General features: G+C 36.6%; 2 protein-coding genes across 3 annotated transcripts; one reads left to right on the forward strand and one right to left on the reverse strand.

Moving 5' to 3' along the window:
- Positions 1-127: 127 nt before the first annotated feature.
- LOC118026163 (exosome complex component RRP45-like) lies at positions 128-5,938 on the forward strand (the record flags this gene model as incomplete). Its single annotated transcript, XM_035028900.1, has 6 exons — positions 128-337; positions 1,424-1,512; positions 2,136-2,282; positions 2,862-3,046; positions 5,343-5,421; positions 5,794-5,938. Coding segments are annotated over 6 exons (795 nt in total), but the record flags the coding sequence as incomplete, so codon positions are not given.
- A 209-nt stretch (positions 5,939-6,147) lies between these two features.
- LOC118026164 (cyclin-A2) lies at positions 6,148-18,486 on the reverse strand. Of its 2 annotated transcripts, XM_035028901.1 has the most exons (11): positions 17,200-18,486; positions 16,970-17,073; positions 16,715-16,838; positions 12,158-14,674; positions 11,139-11,382; positions 9,760-9,872; positions 9,340-9,563; positions 8,276-8,483; positions 7,611-7,724; positions 7,035-7,168; positions 6,148-6,693 (listed from the first exon to the last, which is right to left on the reverse strand). In XM_035028901.1, exons 4-11 carry the CDS (start codon positions 12,368-12,370, stop codon positions 6,645-6,647), a joined length of 1,299 nt encoding a protein of 432 aa, XP_034884792.1. In that variant the 5' UTR covers positions 12,371-14,674; positions 16,715-16,838; positions 16,970-17,073; positions 17,200-18,486; the 3' UTR covers positions 6,148-6,644. The 2 variants fall into 2 exon arrangements, with proteins under 2 accessions (XP_034884792.1, XP_034884793.1); XM_035028902.1 differs by lacking the exon at positions 7,035-7,168.
- Positions 18,487-18,703: the final 217 nt, after the last annotated feature.

Genomic DNA, 18,703 nt, shown 5'->3' on the forward strand with positions numbered 1-18,703 from the left:
AAGCAGACTCCCCGCTGAGCAGGGAGCCCGATGCGGGACTCGATCCCAGGACTCCAGGATCATGACCTGAGCCGAAGGCAGTTGCCTGACCAACTGAGCCACCCAGGCGCCCTATTAATGCTATCTTTTAAAAATATTCAGTATCTTAAAATTGACAAGCATTCAGCCTCAGATTTGCTCAGGTCCATTTAACATTCATTTCAGTACATATTTATTGGTGGATCCCAATGAACGAGAAGAACGTGTAATGGATGGCCTGCTGGTGATTGCCATGAACAAGCATCGAGAGATTTGTACTATCCAGTCCAGTGGTGGGATAATGCTGCTGAAAGATCAAGTTAGTGCTTTGATTAATGTTCTATTAAGAATAGGTCTTTTCTTTTTAGAAGTTTTTCTTTGTTTTGTTTTGCTTTTTCTTGTTTTTTTAACTAAAAGCCATCAAGGATATTTTCAGTGATTGATTCTAGGATATGTTAGAATCTGGTTTCAATATTATTACATTCTGTTGACTGGTGGCTACAAGGTTTCCTTTCTTCCTCGCTGCTCCCATGTATGGCCCTCCAGGGTCTAACCCTTCTACATAGAGGAACACTTTTTTCTTCCCAGTGAGAAAAGAGATTCATCTCCCTATTCAAAAAAAAATAAAAAGGTGTCAAAAGGTAGAAATTAGGTACTCTCAGAAATTGGGTTCAGTAAGCAGTAGTTCTCAAATCCAGCTACATATCAGATTCACATAAAGGCTTCTAGAAAATAGATTGGCATATAGCATGTAGCACAGGTTGGGCAGAGGCTGCTTTAGTTGGAATTCCAGTTCTGCCTTATATTAACTGACCTTTTGCAAATGATTTCCTATCTTTGTGCCTTGGCTTCTTTATCTGTAAAATAGGGAATAAAGTTATGTGTCGACACCTTGTTAAGGAATGTTAAGGATAAACACATGGGCATATTGCACTGTATAGCATATATTAAGTGTGCCATGTTAGTTTCTATTACCAGTATTATGACCACTGTCAGATCCCTATTTCCAGAGATTCTGATCCATTAGGTCCATGAGGCCTGGGAATCTTTGCTTTATAGTTTCCCAGGGGATACTGCAGCCGTATCTTGAATTAATGCTTTGGATCACTCACACAGAAAGGTAGTTAGTGCATCCCTGAGTATATAATGTATGTCTGTGGCCTTTTCAGTGGTATCTTTTATACTGTCAGAGAAGTTTTTGAGTCTGTTTTCTTAACGTGATAATCCTTCAGATACTTTAAAACAAGTCTCACATTTTGCATTCGTGTTTACATTGTATTTTCGTATTTTAAAAGGTCAAGCTTATATTTTAAAGGTAGAAAAACCATTCTCATATTTCTAGTTTTGTTAGAGAAAGCTGTGTAGTTTGTTGTCTTTAAATAATAGAATGCACTTTTATAAATAGGTTTTGAGATGTAGTAAAATAGCTGGTGTGAAAGTACTGGAAATTACAGAGCTAATACAGAAGGCTTTGGAGAATGACCAGAAAGTAAGGTAAGTTTAATTTTTTTTAGAACTAAATGGTCTTTTTATTTTTAACAGATTTTTCTGTTAAGGACTTTTCTTCCATAAGAGTAACCATATTAATTTTCACACTCCCATTTTTCCTTATCTGTTAATCTAAGTTGAATATACGGGAGTGTTATATTGTATTCCACTTTAAATATAATCTGAATTGAGAAGCCACATAATATTGGTCTTTAAAAAAATTAACATTTTCTTTAGAAAAAATAATCTAGTAGCTCAAACTAACAGAAGTAACACAAACTGGGGTTGGTTCTCTGCTTCTTCTATAACCCAGCACTTCAGTGTCTTCTGTAATGTGGGAGGTAATACCTACTTGGTAGGGCTGGTTTGAGGATTAGAAAGTAATATACTTAAAGCACTTAGCACTTGCCTGGCACGTGGTTCAATAAATTAATTATAGTAACTTTTTATTATTTCTCTTGATAAGCATAATAAATTGGTAAGGTTAAGTTAGTCAGATAGCTTTTTTCCCCAGTGTTCCTCTCCCATCAAAAGGATAAAATGGTTAACTTTTCCCTTCTTGTTTTCTCTTCCATCTATCATTCCCCCTCCTCCACCTCTCCCCACCCCCAAATAAAAAACCCACACAGGAAAGAAGGTGGAAAATTTGGCTTTGCAGAGTCTATAGCAAGTCAAAGGATCACAGCATTTAAAATGGAAAAGGCCCCTATTGATACCTCCGATGTAGAAGAGAAAGCAGAAGAAATTATTGCTGAAGCTGAGCCTCCTTCAGAAGTGTATCTTTATTGGATGGTTTTTTCAGTAACAACATGATTCATAACACTTTTGGCATTATTAGGTATATGTGAAGGGTGTACATACTGAAGTTTGTTTTCTGAAACACTGTTAGAGAAAACATTTAAGATACAAGACAGTGATTAGTCTTATTAAGTCTTCGATATAACATCCACCTCTTCAACTATCCTACAAAAACCGAAAATTTTCTATCTTGTTAGCCAATTTATAGCGTTTTATTTTCCTTTGGAAAATTGTTCCTTAATCTTAGTTAAGCACTTTATATATATACTATTACATATTGTTCTTGGAAATTATTTATTCACCCATTTGCCATATTTATAACTGCAACTGTTGAGAGCCAGTATGTCTCGATATTTCTCACCATTGTTTCCATAAAATCTTACCTGAGTTACGTTTTTTCTTGCTTATTGTTCAGCCACCCATAGTGTAGCTATTAGTGACATTTTTTCGCACAAACTTGATGCACACTTCAGTCTTAAAACTTTTACTCTCCTCTTTTTCAACACTGCATCAAATAGCAGTATTTTTGTTACTCATAATTTTCTTAACTTGTTAAGTGTTTCTAATCCTGTGCTTTGGACTCCTGGAACTGCCCAAATTGGAGAGGGAATAGAAAACTCCTGGGGTGATCTTGAAGACTCTGAGAAGGAAGAGGACGATGAAGATGGCACTGATGAAGCAATCATTCTTGATAGTATAAAAATGGACACTGGAGTAGAAGTCTCCAATATTGGAAGCCAAGGTAGGTAACACTTCATTTATGGCTTCTATGTAATTATATATATTATATATATATATATATATATATATATACTTTCCTATTTTAGGGATATACTAAAATATATATACTTTCCTATTTTAGGGATCTTATTTTTATATTAGCAGTTCCTTTTTTAGAGGGGCTAAGTATTTTGTGATTTAAATTTCAGTTAAACTGTTGATGCTAACTACAATATTAACTCCAATTGTTTTCTAAAAGAATGTGCTTATCTTTGTGGAGTTGTGGTACTCTGGTATGTAGTGGCATTTTTAGTTAAAAATGTTTTGTTCTTTTTTTCTATGTATATCTGGGCCAGTTTTAAAGGGATGAGTTTCTTAAAAAGTTCATTCCTGCATGCTGTTTTTTCTTTGTAGTTTCTAGACTCAAACATAAAAAACCTGTGTCATATCATAACATGTATTAGAACTGTCCAAATGGAACTGTTTATAATGTTAGAAATGTTCTATATGTACACTGTTCAATAAATATAATAGCCACTAGCCACATGCAGATGTTGAGCATTTGAAATGTGGTTTGTGACAGAAGAATTCTAAATTTTAATCTTAGCTAATATAAAATTAAATAGCTATATATGGCTGTTAATAGAGCAGTATTAGAACATACAAAACTCTAGAATCACTTGGAATAATGGTAGTCCTGGATGTTCTTTGCATTCTGAAAGCTGTAGAACTGGAGAAAATTGTTTTTAACTTGCGGATATTTTTACTATTCGGAAAACCAAATGCTTGCTTGGCCCATAATAATCATGAATTGAGTTTTTCAAACCCAAATCATACAAGGACGGATGCAGCAAGTAGGCTGGCAGAGAACTAAAGGGTGTATTTACTAAATCTAGCTGAAAAAAAAAGTGTTGATACTGTTTAGGTATGTAATGTACATACCTGCCTACCTACAGGGAATGAAATTCTCTGTAAACATTACTGAGAGCCTGCCAGGGTTTTTTGTAAGGAAAAAAAAAATCCCCATCAATTGGGAACCTTTTTCAGCTTTCCTAGTGGTTACTTCTATTTGGTATTCTTCTTCCAGACCTTGCTGTATGTATTTATTTACTATATATTTACACCAATATAAGCTGCTTTAAGCACTTACATTTAAAGGACTGTGAATGAATCTTTAGAATTTTTTCATGTCATCAGCCACATTTTTAAATGCTACACAGAATTCTAGCTTTGGCAATAACTAGGTTGGCTTAATAACATTCCCTTATTGATAAATGTTACCATTTTCTGTTACAGTGCTGCAGTAAAGCATCTTTGCATAGGCCTCTTTATATATTTGTGAAATATTTTTCTAAGATTAGTAAGATTAATACCTAAACATTCAGTTACTGCTTTGAAGAATAATATTTTCAACTGAATAATGAAAGTGGACCTAAGATAATTGGGAGGATAAGGCAGGTAAAGCCTTTGTAAAGCATATGAACACAAGGAGAAACTAATTGAAAACTCAAAGATTGATTTATATACATCATTAACTAAGGCTCGGGAGAAAAATTGGCAAAAGATATAAAGTAATTCTCAAATACAAATGGCCAGTAACATATTTCATGGGCAACCCTAGTAGTAATAAAGGAAATAAATTCAAAGCAAAAAGGGATGTTTTCTAACTACTGTATCAGACAGTATTAAAATTTAGGGCACCTGAGTGGTTCAGGTTAAGCATCTGACTCTTGATTTTTGCTCAGGTCATGATCTCAGGGTCATGGGATCAAGCCCCAGTTCGGGCTCCACGCTCAGTGTAGAGTCTGCTTGTTCCTCTCCCTCTGTTCCTCCCCCTGCTTGTGCTCTTTCTCTCCTCAAATAAAATTTTGAAGAAAAAAAAAAATACCACCATTGGCAAGGGTGCATAGGAAAATGAGTTTTTCATATAAATTGAAACAGTATTTTGGATGGATTTGGCAAAATATCTTTTAGAATATATATACCTTTTGACCTAATAATTCTGTTTCTAGGTATTTTCCTTTCAGTGTTGTTTATAATAGGGAGAAGTTATATAGACTTTCCCCCCTATTATGACATGTACAAAATGGTCATATAATTACAGAATTTTTAGGAAGTAAAGAAAGTATGTGTTATTTTTCAGAGCTTTGCCAAGGAGTCACTTCAGGGAAGGAAGAACAAGTAGTTCTGTAAGCCTTAACTCAAGAGTAGCTGGGGCTATTTGTATGGAAATAGAGTATTAGAACTGCTGACATAAACCCACAAAGAAATTTTCCGAGAGAGTATACTTATATTGTTTCCTTAACATTTTCTTAAAGATGCCCCTATAGTACTCTCAGACAGTGAAGAAGAAGAAATGATCATTTTAGAACCAGACAAGAACCCAAAGAAAATAAGGTAACAAATTTCTGGTTTATTTCAAATGTATACACATAAGTCAAGACTTCTCTGGTTTTATTCTTACCATATTCTACTATAAACAAAGACACCCCTTTTTTATTTGAAATCCGGCTGTTCTTTCTATGGTTTCTTCAAACTGAGATTTAAAAACAGGATCTAATTCTATAAAAATGTATGGATGCCTTTTAAGGTTACTGCATTTTATTCTTAGTTGGCAAATGTTACATATTCTCCTGGGGGGGAAAAAGTCTCCTATTTTGGTAGTTCAAAATTTAACGAGCAGAATGGTGTAAGTCTGGTAAACCATCCATGGTATCGGCTTTCTAGTGCTAATACTGTAAGTAAACTGTTAATTTATTTTATTCACAGAACACAAACCATCAGTGCAAAACAAGAAAAAGCACCAAGTAAAAAGCCAGTGAAAAAGAGAAAAAAGAAGAGAGCTGCTAATTGAAGTTCACATAGTTGTATATTTGTGTATATAACTATTAAAAGGATATTTATTCAGTGCTAATAACTTGAGTATTTTTCTATTCACAAATCCATTATAAAATCTAGTTGATTCTTTATATAATTTTTTACATTATGCTTTAAAATAAACCTTCTGGACAATTTAGCAGGTTTTAAATAATTGTCACTTCAGTGAAGTGGAGAAATTGAGGAATGAAAAAGCATTTTCTTAGTGTGTACAAAGGGCTGAAAGAGTCTCAGGATCATCACAACTGATAAATAAGCACAGATTTATTACAGATATGCTTAGATTATGCTCAAGTCACCAAATTGATCCAGTTCCTTGGGAAAAATGAGTGTTCAAACTTTTATCTGTTTTCCTAAAACTATTTTTTAATTTCAGGAGAAGCCTTTCCAGTTCCCTTCTGTAGTAAATCAAATTAATTCTTCTGAGTGATATCATAAAGTCAAATCAGATTTGACTTAAACCAAATTTTCCAAATCCATTTATTAGTTCTTATTCTTACTGTGCTGACAGCTGGCATCATTTAATACTTTAACAAAAGCACTTAAAATTAGCCAAATAGCTAAAATAGTTACATGTACAAAAGATATACAAATTAAAACCATTTAAAAAGTAATAGATACCATAATTTGTACTTGACCATAACTCTATTCAGAAATGATTGTAAAATTAAAACCTTACAAAAACTGTACACCATATACTTTGAGTGATTTACATCTTAGAAAACAAAGGCAGTCTTTCACTGTTAGACATTTAGTGTCTCTGGTGGGTTGAGGAGAGAAACACCATGATACCTGTAAGTAGGAAAAAAACTCAGTAAATATTCATTGGGTAAAGGAGATCACGGAATGATAGATATAACTAGGAACTGAGAAATGCTGTTTCTATTCTGATTGCGTTAGTGAATCATTGGTCCACAAAATATGCATGCATGCGTGCCCCATTCCTCTCCCCTCTTCTCCCTCAAATGCAGGACATAAAGCATAACTACAACCTACTCAAAACACCTGGCCTGCTAAGAGGAGGCTGTGCCTGTTTTGTGAATCCTTTGATAAAGTTAAAATATCAAGGATCTCAATCATACAGTAACCTGGAAAAGCAAGCTTCTTTAGTATCTATTCATGTTAATTCTTACTTTGAACTTTTATACTTTTCTCTTATTGACTGTTGTGCATGCTGTGGTGCTCTGAGGTAGGTCTGGTGAAGGTCCATGAGACAAGGCTTAAGATTTTCCAAGGTATATCCAGTCTTTTGAACTAAAGATTCAGGCTGCAGAGAAGGGAGTAGAGAACCACTGAGTTTTGTTTTTAGCAACAGACACTAAACACAATGAGGTAGTATTGGCATTAAACTTGAGTTTTGTTAAATTTCAAGAGTAACACCTCCAACTAACAAATCTTCCAGATTTCTCAAGCCATTATTCCGTCTTTTATGTTGACTTTGATCAATTTTTACTACTTTCCCTTCCAGCAGCAGGTCTCATGGCCCTAATTCTTTAAGCACACCTTTCAAACCCAAGTAATAACTTTCTACCTAACAAGCAAACATGTTACTAAACAGGTAAGACACTTTAAACAGCATATATTTTTTGATCAGTTTTTCTAGGTAAGTACCTCTATACCAGCAACATTTGTATAGGACAGTTCTCTAACTTACCTGGCACAGATATTTAAGTTGCAAGACATATGTGTGAAGACATGGTGATACATACCCAGCTCTGTCCTGTGACTGTGTAGAGTGCTAAATGAAAAGCTGCTGCAGCAATAACTGATGGCAGATACTTTAGGTAGGGGTCAGCATCTATCAGACTTAGTTCTCCCAAAAACTGGAATGAAAAAGCAAATACACTTTATGATCACAAGAGCTCTAGAATTCAAGCCTCAAATTTTTGCCTTATGCCCTAGGCCACTCTTTAAGAGTGGCTCTATGGCAGGACACCTGGGTGGCTCAGTTGGTTAAGCGCCTGCCTTCAGCTCAGGTCATGATCCCAGGGTCCTGGGGTCAAGCCCCACGTCTGGCTCCCTGCTCAATGGGGAGTCTGCTCCCGCTCACTCTCCCTCTGTGCTCTCTCTCTCAAATCTTTAAAAGACTGGCTCTATGGCAACCAAAGAAAAAAACCCATAGCCTTATCTATCCTCATCCTGTACTTTTACCTCTTTTAATAATTTTTAAAACTCTTCTGGCTACCACTTCCTAAGACTTCATCCTCATACCACTATTCTTAGTACTTTCCCAGTTCATGTTATCTTTTGCCAGTGGTAGACTCTCTTTATACTGCAACACTAATTTGTCCCCAAAATACTAAATCCCTTGACCAAAGCTATAAAATTAAACTCTGTGACCTAAGAATCTTCATTCAACAAAATGAAAACTTACCATTGCTAAACTTTCAACTTTGCAGTTGGCAGATGGCTGGTGCAGAAAGTATTGGGTAAGAAACTGATTTATTGTTGGTGCAGCTAGGTCAAAAGCAAGCACTTTCAAAACTAGGTGCTCCATTCTCAGGACCTGTTTCTTGGTATAGGTATCATCTGTAATGTACACAAACTCTGCTACTTCTGGGGGATATATTTCTTCAAACTTTCTACAATGAAAAAAGTTTTAAGTAATCAGTCCTTCCAAAAAGAGAAGCAAGCTGTTTATCTAATTCTGAAATCCCTTTAGCAGAATACATGAAATGAGTCCAAAACCTAAACTCCACTAATTGCCTGTTTCCCCTGATACTTGACCATTTCCAGTAGAGCTAGATAAATGCTAACTAAAAGACCCAAATCCATCCAGGACTTGGGATTTTGTCCCAATGCATTTAAAGGATATAAGAGGCAAGAGAGTTCCCAAGATGGGAATAATGCCAGAGTTCACCAAGTAACTGAAAATTTAGGAAATTCTTAGAAAAATAAACATTTTTAGTTTTTTAATTTAGTTAATTTCCATGGGAGAAGATTTTATGCCAGAAAGCACTTTTTGATGGAAGGAACCACACTTTCAAACTTGGTAATCTAGTCCTAGTGTATTAAAATGTAGCCAGTCTCCCATCTTCATTCAAGTAGGTACCCTGGAATCTAGATCTGGGAAAATTAAATTAGTTTCACACACTGTTTCATACTGCTACCCCCTAAAGCAGTCACTGACTTTCTGCCTTCTGTACATATTAATATGTCACAATGTTAAAAATCACAACTTGTGGGCCGCCTGGGTGGCTCAGATGGTTAAGCAACTGCCTTCGGCTCAGGTCATGATCCCGGAGTCCCTGGATCGAGTCCCGCATCGGGCTCCTTGCTCAGCACGAAGTCTGCTTCGCCCTCTGCCCCTCCCCCCTCTCATGTGCTCTCTCTCATTCTCTCTCTCAAATAAAATCTTAAAAAAATAAAAATCACAACTTCTTCCCTACATAGAAGCATATCAATCACTTTTAATCCAACAAACCAAGTTGGACTTACGAGGCCAATAGCATAGCAGCAGTGCCCACAAGCTGAAGTTTTCCTCTCAACACAGACATCGATGAAAGGAACCTATCAATGTAGTTCACAGCCAAGTGCAGGGTCTCATTCTGTAGTTTATATTCTTCTCCTACTTCAACTAACCAGTCCACAAGGATAGCCCTCATACTGTTAGTGATGTCTGGCTGTTTCTTCATGTAACCCACTTTAGGCTTACATTTAACCTGTTGAGAAAGTTACTTACTATAATGTTAAAATTGCAATTAGATTATTCTACCATTAACAAAGATGCTACATACCAGAAACATAAGTATAACATTAGAATAATTCACTAGCAGTTAAAAAACTTAAAAACATCCTGTTTCATTTTGCCACAAGGAATAAACAACAGTGTAAGAACTGGATTCCAAGAGCTCTTACCTCCATTTCCCTAAGGTATGTGTGAATGTCCTCATGGTAGTCTGGGACTTCATTGACACTCAGTGGCTTTTCATCTTCTAATACAATTGATATGTCCATAGTATGTGGTGACTCTGGGAGAATATAAAAGTATGATTAAGTTCATTGTTTAATTTTCTAATTAATTTAATAGCCAAAACTGATAGCCCTTGTAAGGCGTCCCATACGAAAGCATTTCTTTCATCCAACTAAAAAGGGCTTCTTATGACAAAGTACATAGAATATTTCACTCTGGTTTTAGTACCTCTGTCCACTTGGTTTTAATCAACAAGAGAAAATACTGATAGGCCACTAAAAGGAAAGTGCATTTGAAGATGTATTATGTTAAAAGTGTCACTCATACTCTATGAGAGAGAAGAGCAGATGGCACAGTGATCCTGTGAAGACAGAGTTAAAATCCAAGTTTTGTGATATTATGTAGTATTTACCCTAAGAGATTTCGCAGACCCCAAAGTCTGATAAATTCGAAGTACAATGTAGCAATAACTAGAAGGAGGGCTAACGTGTCAATGAAAATTAGGTTTGTTATGAGCCGTTCAAACAACTTGGCACTACAATCAACAAGTGTTTCATGTTTTGTAATTTTAAATTACCTTTTGAGGCAAAGAATATCATTCATTACTCTTTTCACTTCAAGGTTCATCTTGAGGTTAAAACTTGTTACAAATTTTCAATAAAAATACAAAAATTACTTTCTTTCCAAAGGATTTTCCTGCTATTCCCAGACTTCTCATAATAGAACTAAAACCTAAATGAGATTGAACTTAATGAGTTGTCAGTGACTCGACAGACCTATGGTAAAGAAGTTGCACAAACTGTTGGCAGAGCTGTCTTTATAGCAGCTACTTTATTTTATATGTGGTTAACTGCAAACAGCCATGATTCAACTCTTCATTCACAGGACAGTGTCCCTTTCTGGTATCAGACTAGATTTACAGAAAATTTTAAAGCTGTAAGAGATGTTAGATATCACAATATTGAAAGCTGTGTCCTATTCAAATACTATGAAGTGGTATGTACAAAGTGAATTTTATCAGTACAATTGAAATCTGTTCTCCCAAGCAAGCAAAGTGTTTGAGATCTAATTAAACTGATGTTATCGGCAGTATACAAGGAAGAACACCCAGTTAGGATTTATAGGTCACTAGGTCAACGTATTAGCTGTGAGATCTGAGATAAGTCACACACTTTCTAAACTTTGTTACATTAAACCAATTTCATTATGTAGTAAGGATCAGGTACGATAATGTCTTAAAATGCAAAATATTAATTCAGCCTATTTAATAATTATGATTACATTGATTTGATACAAATCTTAGAAGTTTTCATACAAAACTTACCAAAACTACCATCCATTGGATAATCAAGAGGTACCAGTGGTTTTCTTGGTCCAGGTAAAGTAATAGCTGAATTAAAAGCCAGGACATTTTCACGTTCGGTTTTTTTAGATTCAGGTGGCCTCTTTTGAGTCTCTTCTTCTGCTTCATCCACATGAATGGTAAATGCAGGCTGTTTACTGTTTGTTTTCCAGGGAGGAATAGTGACATGTTCATCATTTATAGGAAGATCCTTAAGAGGTGCAACCTAAAAAGAAATGAATATCTGGCTTTGAGCCTATTAAATGGAGTTTTGCTTTCTTCCCCTTATGGGTCTCAGTTTCTGCTTTCATTCCCAAATACTCTCAGGAAATAAAACTATCTGGGACAAAATCCAGGCAACAAAGTTTGAGTGGCTGAAGAAAGGGATGTTCAAATTCCTTACAGGCATTCCTACATAAGTTATAGAAAGAATCACACTAAGTGAAAGTATGTAAAACTAATCAAGGCTACAAGATGAGTGGAGTGGCAGGCTGAAAGATGACAAGTTTAGGAGAGCAGGCAAAGAGGTGTTGGTTCACCACTTTCGTTCGCCCCAGGGTGGAGCAACAGAGCAAATCCGGTAAAATGGCGGAATTTACTAAAAGCAAAGTATTTTTTATACCCTTTCCTAAAATAGAGGTAATCTTAACCATATGGAAAGCAGGAAGCGGGTCCAGATCCTAGGGCAGTGCCTAAGGTTTAAAGCGGCGAGAAAAGCGCGGACACACGTAGGGCTTGGTTTGACCTCATTATTTATAGAAAAATATCCCCAATAAAGAGCAGACAAGCAGCAAAATACAGCGCTGGCGAAGAGAGCAATGGGAGAGAAGCTGTAAGTGGCATCCCACATGCCAGAAAACTAGGGATCAAGGGGACTCCAGACCCAGGCCTCCCTTTAAAAAGCTCGGAAGATGCTTTCTCTCCACGCTCCTCGGCCTGCTAAACCTCGTGCAAAACTCCCGCTCGGCCCTCCCTCCCACAGATCTCGCTCATCTCTTTACCCGTCGCGTCTTGGGCCTCTGCTGCGGCGCTGGAACGCGCGGGTTCCCGGCCTTCAGTACCGCCAGCCCCGCCCGGGTCCGGGGCTGCTGGGCGGGCGCCGCCTTCTCGGGGTTGATGTTCTCCTGGTCCTCTTGGAGCGCCGTATGCTGCAGTGTTAGCAGCGACGAGCCCGCCTCGCGGGCCGCAGGCCCGGGCTCGGAGCTGCCCAACATCACTGCTCCCGGGGTCGCGGCGGGATCAGCCTGCGGCGCCAAGCAGCGTGTACTCCGTCCCGCCGACACCGCCGAGAAACGCTCCAGCCGTAACCAGCCGCCGCAGCCCGGGCCAGCCTGCTCGCGTGGGATCGCGCAGTTCCGAAGAGGTTGCGAAAGGCGTAGGTAGGAACCGCCGGGCGTGGAAGGCTAAAGAAGCCCCCGAGATGTAGCGAGCAGCCCGCCGGAGCGGCGGCTGTTCGTGCAGTTCAAGTATCCCGCGACTATTGAAATGGGCCAATGGGAAGGGCCGAGGCCCGTGACGTCACTCGAGGCGACACAGTCGCAGGCGAATGAAGGCGGCGGCGAGGCCACGGGGCAGGGGCGGAGAAACGCCGAGCGGCGGCGGGAGGAAAAACGCCTGCGCCGGCCGAAGAGGCGGGGCCTGAGTTTCTGGCGACTAAACTGGGCCCCGAGGATTCGTGGGCACTGGGCAAGGGCCGTGTCTAGGATAAGCTGAGTTAAGCTCCAGCAATTGTTAGTGTGCCGCCCTAGCCTAACGTTAGCCCTGGGACCCTCAGCTTAACTGGTTTCCAAAGCTCTAAAAGCTGAGCCACTAACCGGCCTGATAGTCTTGCTCCGGTTATTCAAGGTCTCTGATTCTCAGTTTTCTTACTAATTGGAGTAAAAATATCTTCATGTCATATGGTTGTCCTAATTATGTAATGTGCAAAAATCATTAACACGCTGCTCACGTAGTAACTGATACTCAAGTGCCAGACTATAATGTCATCTTAGCATTTAGGTGTCTTCAGTCATGCCTTTGAATTTACCTAATGAAGATGCAATTAGGGAAGGTGCCACCTTGAACCACTGTTGATATATAGAGAGACATTATCTATCTATCTATCTAAAACAAAAAGTACTATAAGAAATTAAACTAGACAGTCACTGATTTTGATGCATCTTTCCGCAAGCTGTGGCAGCCAACAAAAAGCACCCAGTGAAATTCTAGTGACCTAAATAAAATTATTTGTTCCATTTAGCAATGAAGGTTGTTTAAATATAATAAAAACAATATGACCTTATTAAAATAAAACTCTCAGTGATATGTGCCTTTAACAAATTTTCAAATTTAATATACAAGGCTTGCATATAATAAATATAATGGTAGATAATTAAGAAACATTGTTTTTGACAAATTCATGAGTGTGCCCTTCTTGAAAACATAATTATATAATCTTCATGTCATTTTAAAACAACCTTTAAATACAATATTACCCTGAATATGAAAAAACATAAATTAAGATTAATGAATAAAACTTCTGTAGCTTTAAAGTCTTATTTCCCTCTATATATGATAAAATGGAAATTAGTGGGTACTAGTGCAGGAAAATCTAAGGAGCCATCACTATTTCTGCACTCTTCACATGTAGTACACTTGTATAGTTTTACTGGTTACAGGGACAGCAAGTGAAGATCCCTTCAATCTGTGCAAGCTCTGCTCATTTCCCTGGCCACAATTTATAGCACTGAACCAACTCAAGCATTTCACAAACTGAGCATGGTTCACGAAACATTACCTAGCAAGAGTGAAATCAGTTGCAAATCAATCTCAACTCCGAGAAAAAATAATTGGTAAGTTATTTCCACTGGTTAACAACGTATACAGTAACCAGGACACAAACCAGGCACCAGAACTTGGGATCTGGTCCCAGCTTTACAAAATAATAACAACTTGTCCTCTTAATCACTTAACCTCACAGAGAATCAGTTTTCCTATATGACTTGACAAAATAACAATATATATTGTGAAGAATAGATGAAGTAATGAATGTAAATACATTTTTGAAAACTGTAGTTTATACATGTGGTATAGCTTGTTAAATATTTGAATATATTTTTAATTTTCCAAATACTTCTCAATTTAAAAGTTGAAACATCCACTTGCAAAAAATTCATTAAAATTCCTTATCATCATTCCACTAATGTTTTAAAATAAAAACTCTATTTTTAAAAAGCTCCATTTCTCAAAATAGAAGCATTACTAAAAGAAGTCACATCTTAAATATTTTTAGACGTTATTAAAAAGCATTTGAAATAAAAGTATGTACAGTTAGCTTGTGCCATAATTCTGTTTTAACATATTTCGTTTAAAAAGACTCCTTTGGAACTTTACCTTGTTTATAGTTCATGCAGCATCAAAGAAAGCAATCAATGCATTTTGGTCATAACTGTCCAGAATCTCCAGTAAAAGAGGTACTTTGGTTTTTACATTGGTGCCTTTGAACTTGAACTTATCTATGAAAAGATCAGTGATCATGCCTATAAAGAAAAATGTTAATTTCCTGTCATTAATGTACTTAATGAAAGTGAGTGATTACTTGAGAATCTATTTCTAAGCACTCATCACTGCATTATTTAATATATAAGCCTAAGGGTATTGATACTTTTTTTTAAAGATTTTATTTATTTAGTTGAGAGAGAGAGAGAGCACAGAGGGAGAGTGTGAGGGAGAAGCAGACTCCCCCCAGGTGAGGAGGGAGCCCGATGCAGGACTGGATCCCAGGATCCTGAGATCATGACCTGAGCCAAAGACAGATGCTTAACCAACAGCCACCAGGCACTCCAACAGATTCTGTTCTTAAGTTCTATTTGAATTAAAATATTCCATCAATATGTTGACCATTCTTGGGGTTTATCCAAGACATGTTTCAGAATTTTTCATATTTTAGAGAGATAATAAAAGGGATATACCAAATATAGCATAATATCCAAGGGGAATGAGTTTCTGCAACAAAATATATGGGTGAATATTCACACTAAGTGGAATAAAAATGACTATAAATAACCTCATGTCAGTTTAAGTGAAATTTTGTCATTAAATTATTAATTCAGATCAAGTCAAATTTGCTGCCAAATGATTTATTAAAGTGTTAGTTTTTAAAGCTTTCTGAATTTTGGAACTGGTAATAATAGAAAACCACCCATCTTCTAAGTTATTATAAGGATAAAAGATCATGTGTTTGCCATATAGTAAATATTAAGATATTAGATATTATTGTTATTTATAGTTTGTGAGCAAGTCCCTGGGTATTAAAATAAATTCATTAGGCAGGTTCAAAGATCAATGTGGATTGATGATACCAACTATGCCAAAAAGATTTGGCATAGTGCAAAAAGCAAGCATTTTGGGGTGAGGAAGTTCTAGTGCAGGCTTTGCCACTACCAATGTGACAACAAATTCTTTAGTGTCAGATTTCAGTTAAAAAAATGTGAAAAATGAAGATAACACCATCTACTTTGCAGAGCTATTGTAAGGATTAAATATCTGATTAATGAAGATGTTATAAAGAAATAGGAAATAAATAAGCTTAGCTTATATAAAGATCACACACACAAAAATGTTTTCCTTAAGCTGTTCCATCCTTCCTCTTTCTCTCCCTTCCTGCATATCTCCCTCTTGCTCTCAATGTTTTTCAAGACAATTTGTGAAACACCCAACTTGTCACCACCAAAGCAAAACAACTTTTGCTGTAAATTCACAGCACATACATATCTTTATTATATTTTGCCTAAAAAATATTAAATGCTGCCTTTTGATATTTCACAATATCAACAGAACCTAAAAATTATTTGTGTGAAATATGGCCTACATTTTATTGCTTCATAGGTTATATTCATTTCACACCAGGTTTCTTCATATAGAGATTAATTTACTGCATTACACTTATTTCACTTAATTTTTACTTTCATTTTTTTCTAGATTTTTTTTTTTTTTTAATTTATTTGTCAGAGAGAGAGAGAGCACAAGTAGGGGGAGTGGCAGGCAGAGGGAGAGGGAGAAGCCGGCTCCCCGCTGAGCAGGGAGCCCAATGCAGGACTCCATCCGACTCTGGGATCATGACCTGATCCGAAGGCAGATGCTTAATGGACTGAGCCACCCAGGCTTCCCTTTCCTTTCATTTTTTCAAGTAAAAATATTAAATATTAAAACAAATTTTACAAAATATTTGATGCAATAAATTGGTTGTCACTGGTTCATGATCGCTGTAATCTTCGCTTATCTTTCTGCCTAGCTTCTCTCACAAGATTCTTCACAAATAGCCAGTAGAAAAGAAATACAGCAAGGGGCCACCTGGGTGGCTCAGTTGTTAAGTGTCTGCCTTCGGCTCAGGTCATGATCCCAGGGTCCTGGGATCGAGTCCCACATCGGGCTCCCTACTCGGCGGCAAGCCTGCTTCTCCCACTCCCCCTGCTTGCGTTCACTCTCTCACTGTCTCTCTCTCTGTTGAAAAATAAAAATAAAATCTAAAAAAAAAAAAAAAAGAAATACGGCAAGGTTTTCTAGAACAGTCCACTAACCATACAGTCTTTCAAGATGTGCAGGTTGCTTTTTGTATTCTTCCTGTAGGTGATCTGCCTCTTCTAGAATACAGCGATATTCTGGTATCAGAAAATTTGTATTTCCCTCATGAACCTGCAACTCCTTATTTAAAATTAAAAAGAGAAGGACTTTAATAATCAAAATCCAATCCAGTGTAACTTTAAAGTCTTTACAATTTTAGAAATCCCATCACAATAAAGTAATGATCATGAGTCCATGAAATGTATACTTACTTTTAAAGCATCAATTAATTGCACTTTCTTAGCCAAAAGCAACTGGTACTCCAGCTTTGGGTGGATTAGCTTTAAAGTGTGTTTGACTGATACTTCATTTATCTCTAGAAGGAGGTGAGTCAAGCACAATTAGCTAAGTCACTTTGATCAGAAATATTCTTATTGTAACAATAACCAAAAAACAATACCCCATAAAGAATGATTTATTTTTCTTCTTTTTTTTTTTTTACCGTATGATATGTTGAGGTTAATCTTCCTTTTGGTAGCTTCTTTAGAGAGCACATCTTTTAGGATGGATATAGTAGAAATGTTGTCAGATTTAAAAACTCCTTCTCCTTTTCTATAAAATTAATATATTTTTAAAAGAACAGCATTAGAAGAAAATACATAAATAGGTCCAGTAAATACATATTTTGTGACTAGTACCTGGTGTTTAGAATACATTTGATTTTAGATCTCTTTCTATACATTAATATAAAATACATTGTTTATATAAAACATATTTAAATGTGTAACCTTTTACTATTATATAAATTCAAGTTCTGAACATAATTGTGAAACTAAACAAAAGATGTTAGATATATGCCTCCTAAACATATAACAATTTATATAAATCCTTCATTAAAGCATCTTTTTTCTTCACTTTCACCAATAAAATTTCTAACAGCTAACTCTATATGTATATAAAATGCTTTTAGAATTGCTTATTTACATGTAAGTATGTTTTTCTTTGATGTAATTACATAAATTATAACATGACTACATTCTTTATTCTCAAAAGAAAGTTGATATTAAGTCTAAGAATGACAGCTTCTGTTCTTCCATGCCCATCATCCATTTCCACTTCTTATGGACACAGGACCTGTCATCTTCTTTATAGAACCACTTCTTTCTCTTACCCTTCTCAATCCATATACAGTTGATCCTTGAACAATGTGGGGGGTGGGGTGCCAAACCCCTGTAGTCAAAAATCCGCATATAACTTTGGACCTCCCCCAAACTAGTAATACTCTAGTAAACAGTCGATCAACACATATTTTGTGTAAGTATTATATACTATATTTTTATAGTAAAGTTAGAGAAAAGAAAATGTTATTAAGAAAATCATAAGAGAAAATACATTTACAGTACCGTATTTATTTAAAAAATCTACATACAAGTGGTCCCATGCAGTTTAAACCTGTGTTGCTTAAGAGTCAACTGTAGTTTCACTGGCACTGGCCTCAAGCCCATTTGTGGGACTTTAAGAGAAAGCATTTAGCCGTGTATATTCCATCCTCCTGACCACAATGGTTCACGGCTCTATAATGACACTCAATCCTGGGATTTTATTGGAACCAGTGGGAAAGAGAGGGTCTATGATACCTGAAAAGATAGAAAACTGGACAGAACTGCTAGTGGCCACTATGGTACTTAATAAGAAAGCCAAAAAAAGACAAGAACGGAGCTGAGCAATGGAAAGGGGTAGTCTTATTGTTTTATTTTTTATTTTTTTAAATTTAAATTCAGTTAATTAACATACAATGTATTATTTGTTTCCAGGGTACAGGTCTGTGATTCATCAGTCTTATATAATACCCAGTGCTCATTACAACACATACTTTCCCCAATGTCCACCACCCAGGTACCCCATCCCTCCACCCCTCTCCCCTCCAGCAACCCTCAGTTTGTTTCCTCTGACTAAGAGTCTCTTACGGTTTGTCTCCCTCTCTGGTTTTGTCTTGTTTTATTTTG

The sequence above is a fragment of the Mirounga leonina genome, unplaced genomic scaffold (assembly GCF_011800145.1).
Source record: "Mirounga leonina isolate KUSES-001 unplaced genomic scaffold, KU_Mleo_1.0 Mir_205199, whole genome shotgun sequence".
Taxonomy (NCBI): Eukaryota; Metazoa; Chordata; class Mammalia; order Carnivora; family Phocidae; genus Mirounga; species Mirounga leonina.

What these genes read in the sequence shown, in the direction of transcription:
- LOC118026164 (XM_035028901.1), bottom strand. Translation starts at nt 12,370, where the DNA reads ATGTTGGGCAGCTCCGAGCCCGGGCCTGCGGCCCGCGAGGCGGGCTCG. An exon ending in AGAGGCCCAAGACGCGACGG is followed by an intron (nt 11,383 to 12,157) that starts GTAAAGAGATGA and finishes ATTTCTTTTTAG; the next exon opens with GTTGCACCTCTTAAGGATCT. An exon ending in CAGTCACAGGACAGAGCTGG is followed by an intron (nt 7,169 to 7,610) that starts GTATGTATCACC and finishes CCTTCTCTGCAG; the next exon opens with CCTGAATCTTTAGTTCAAAA.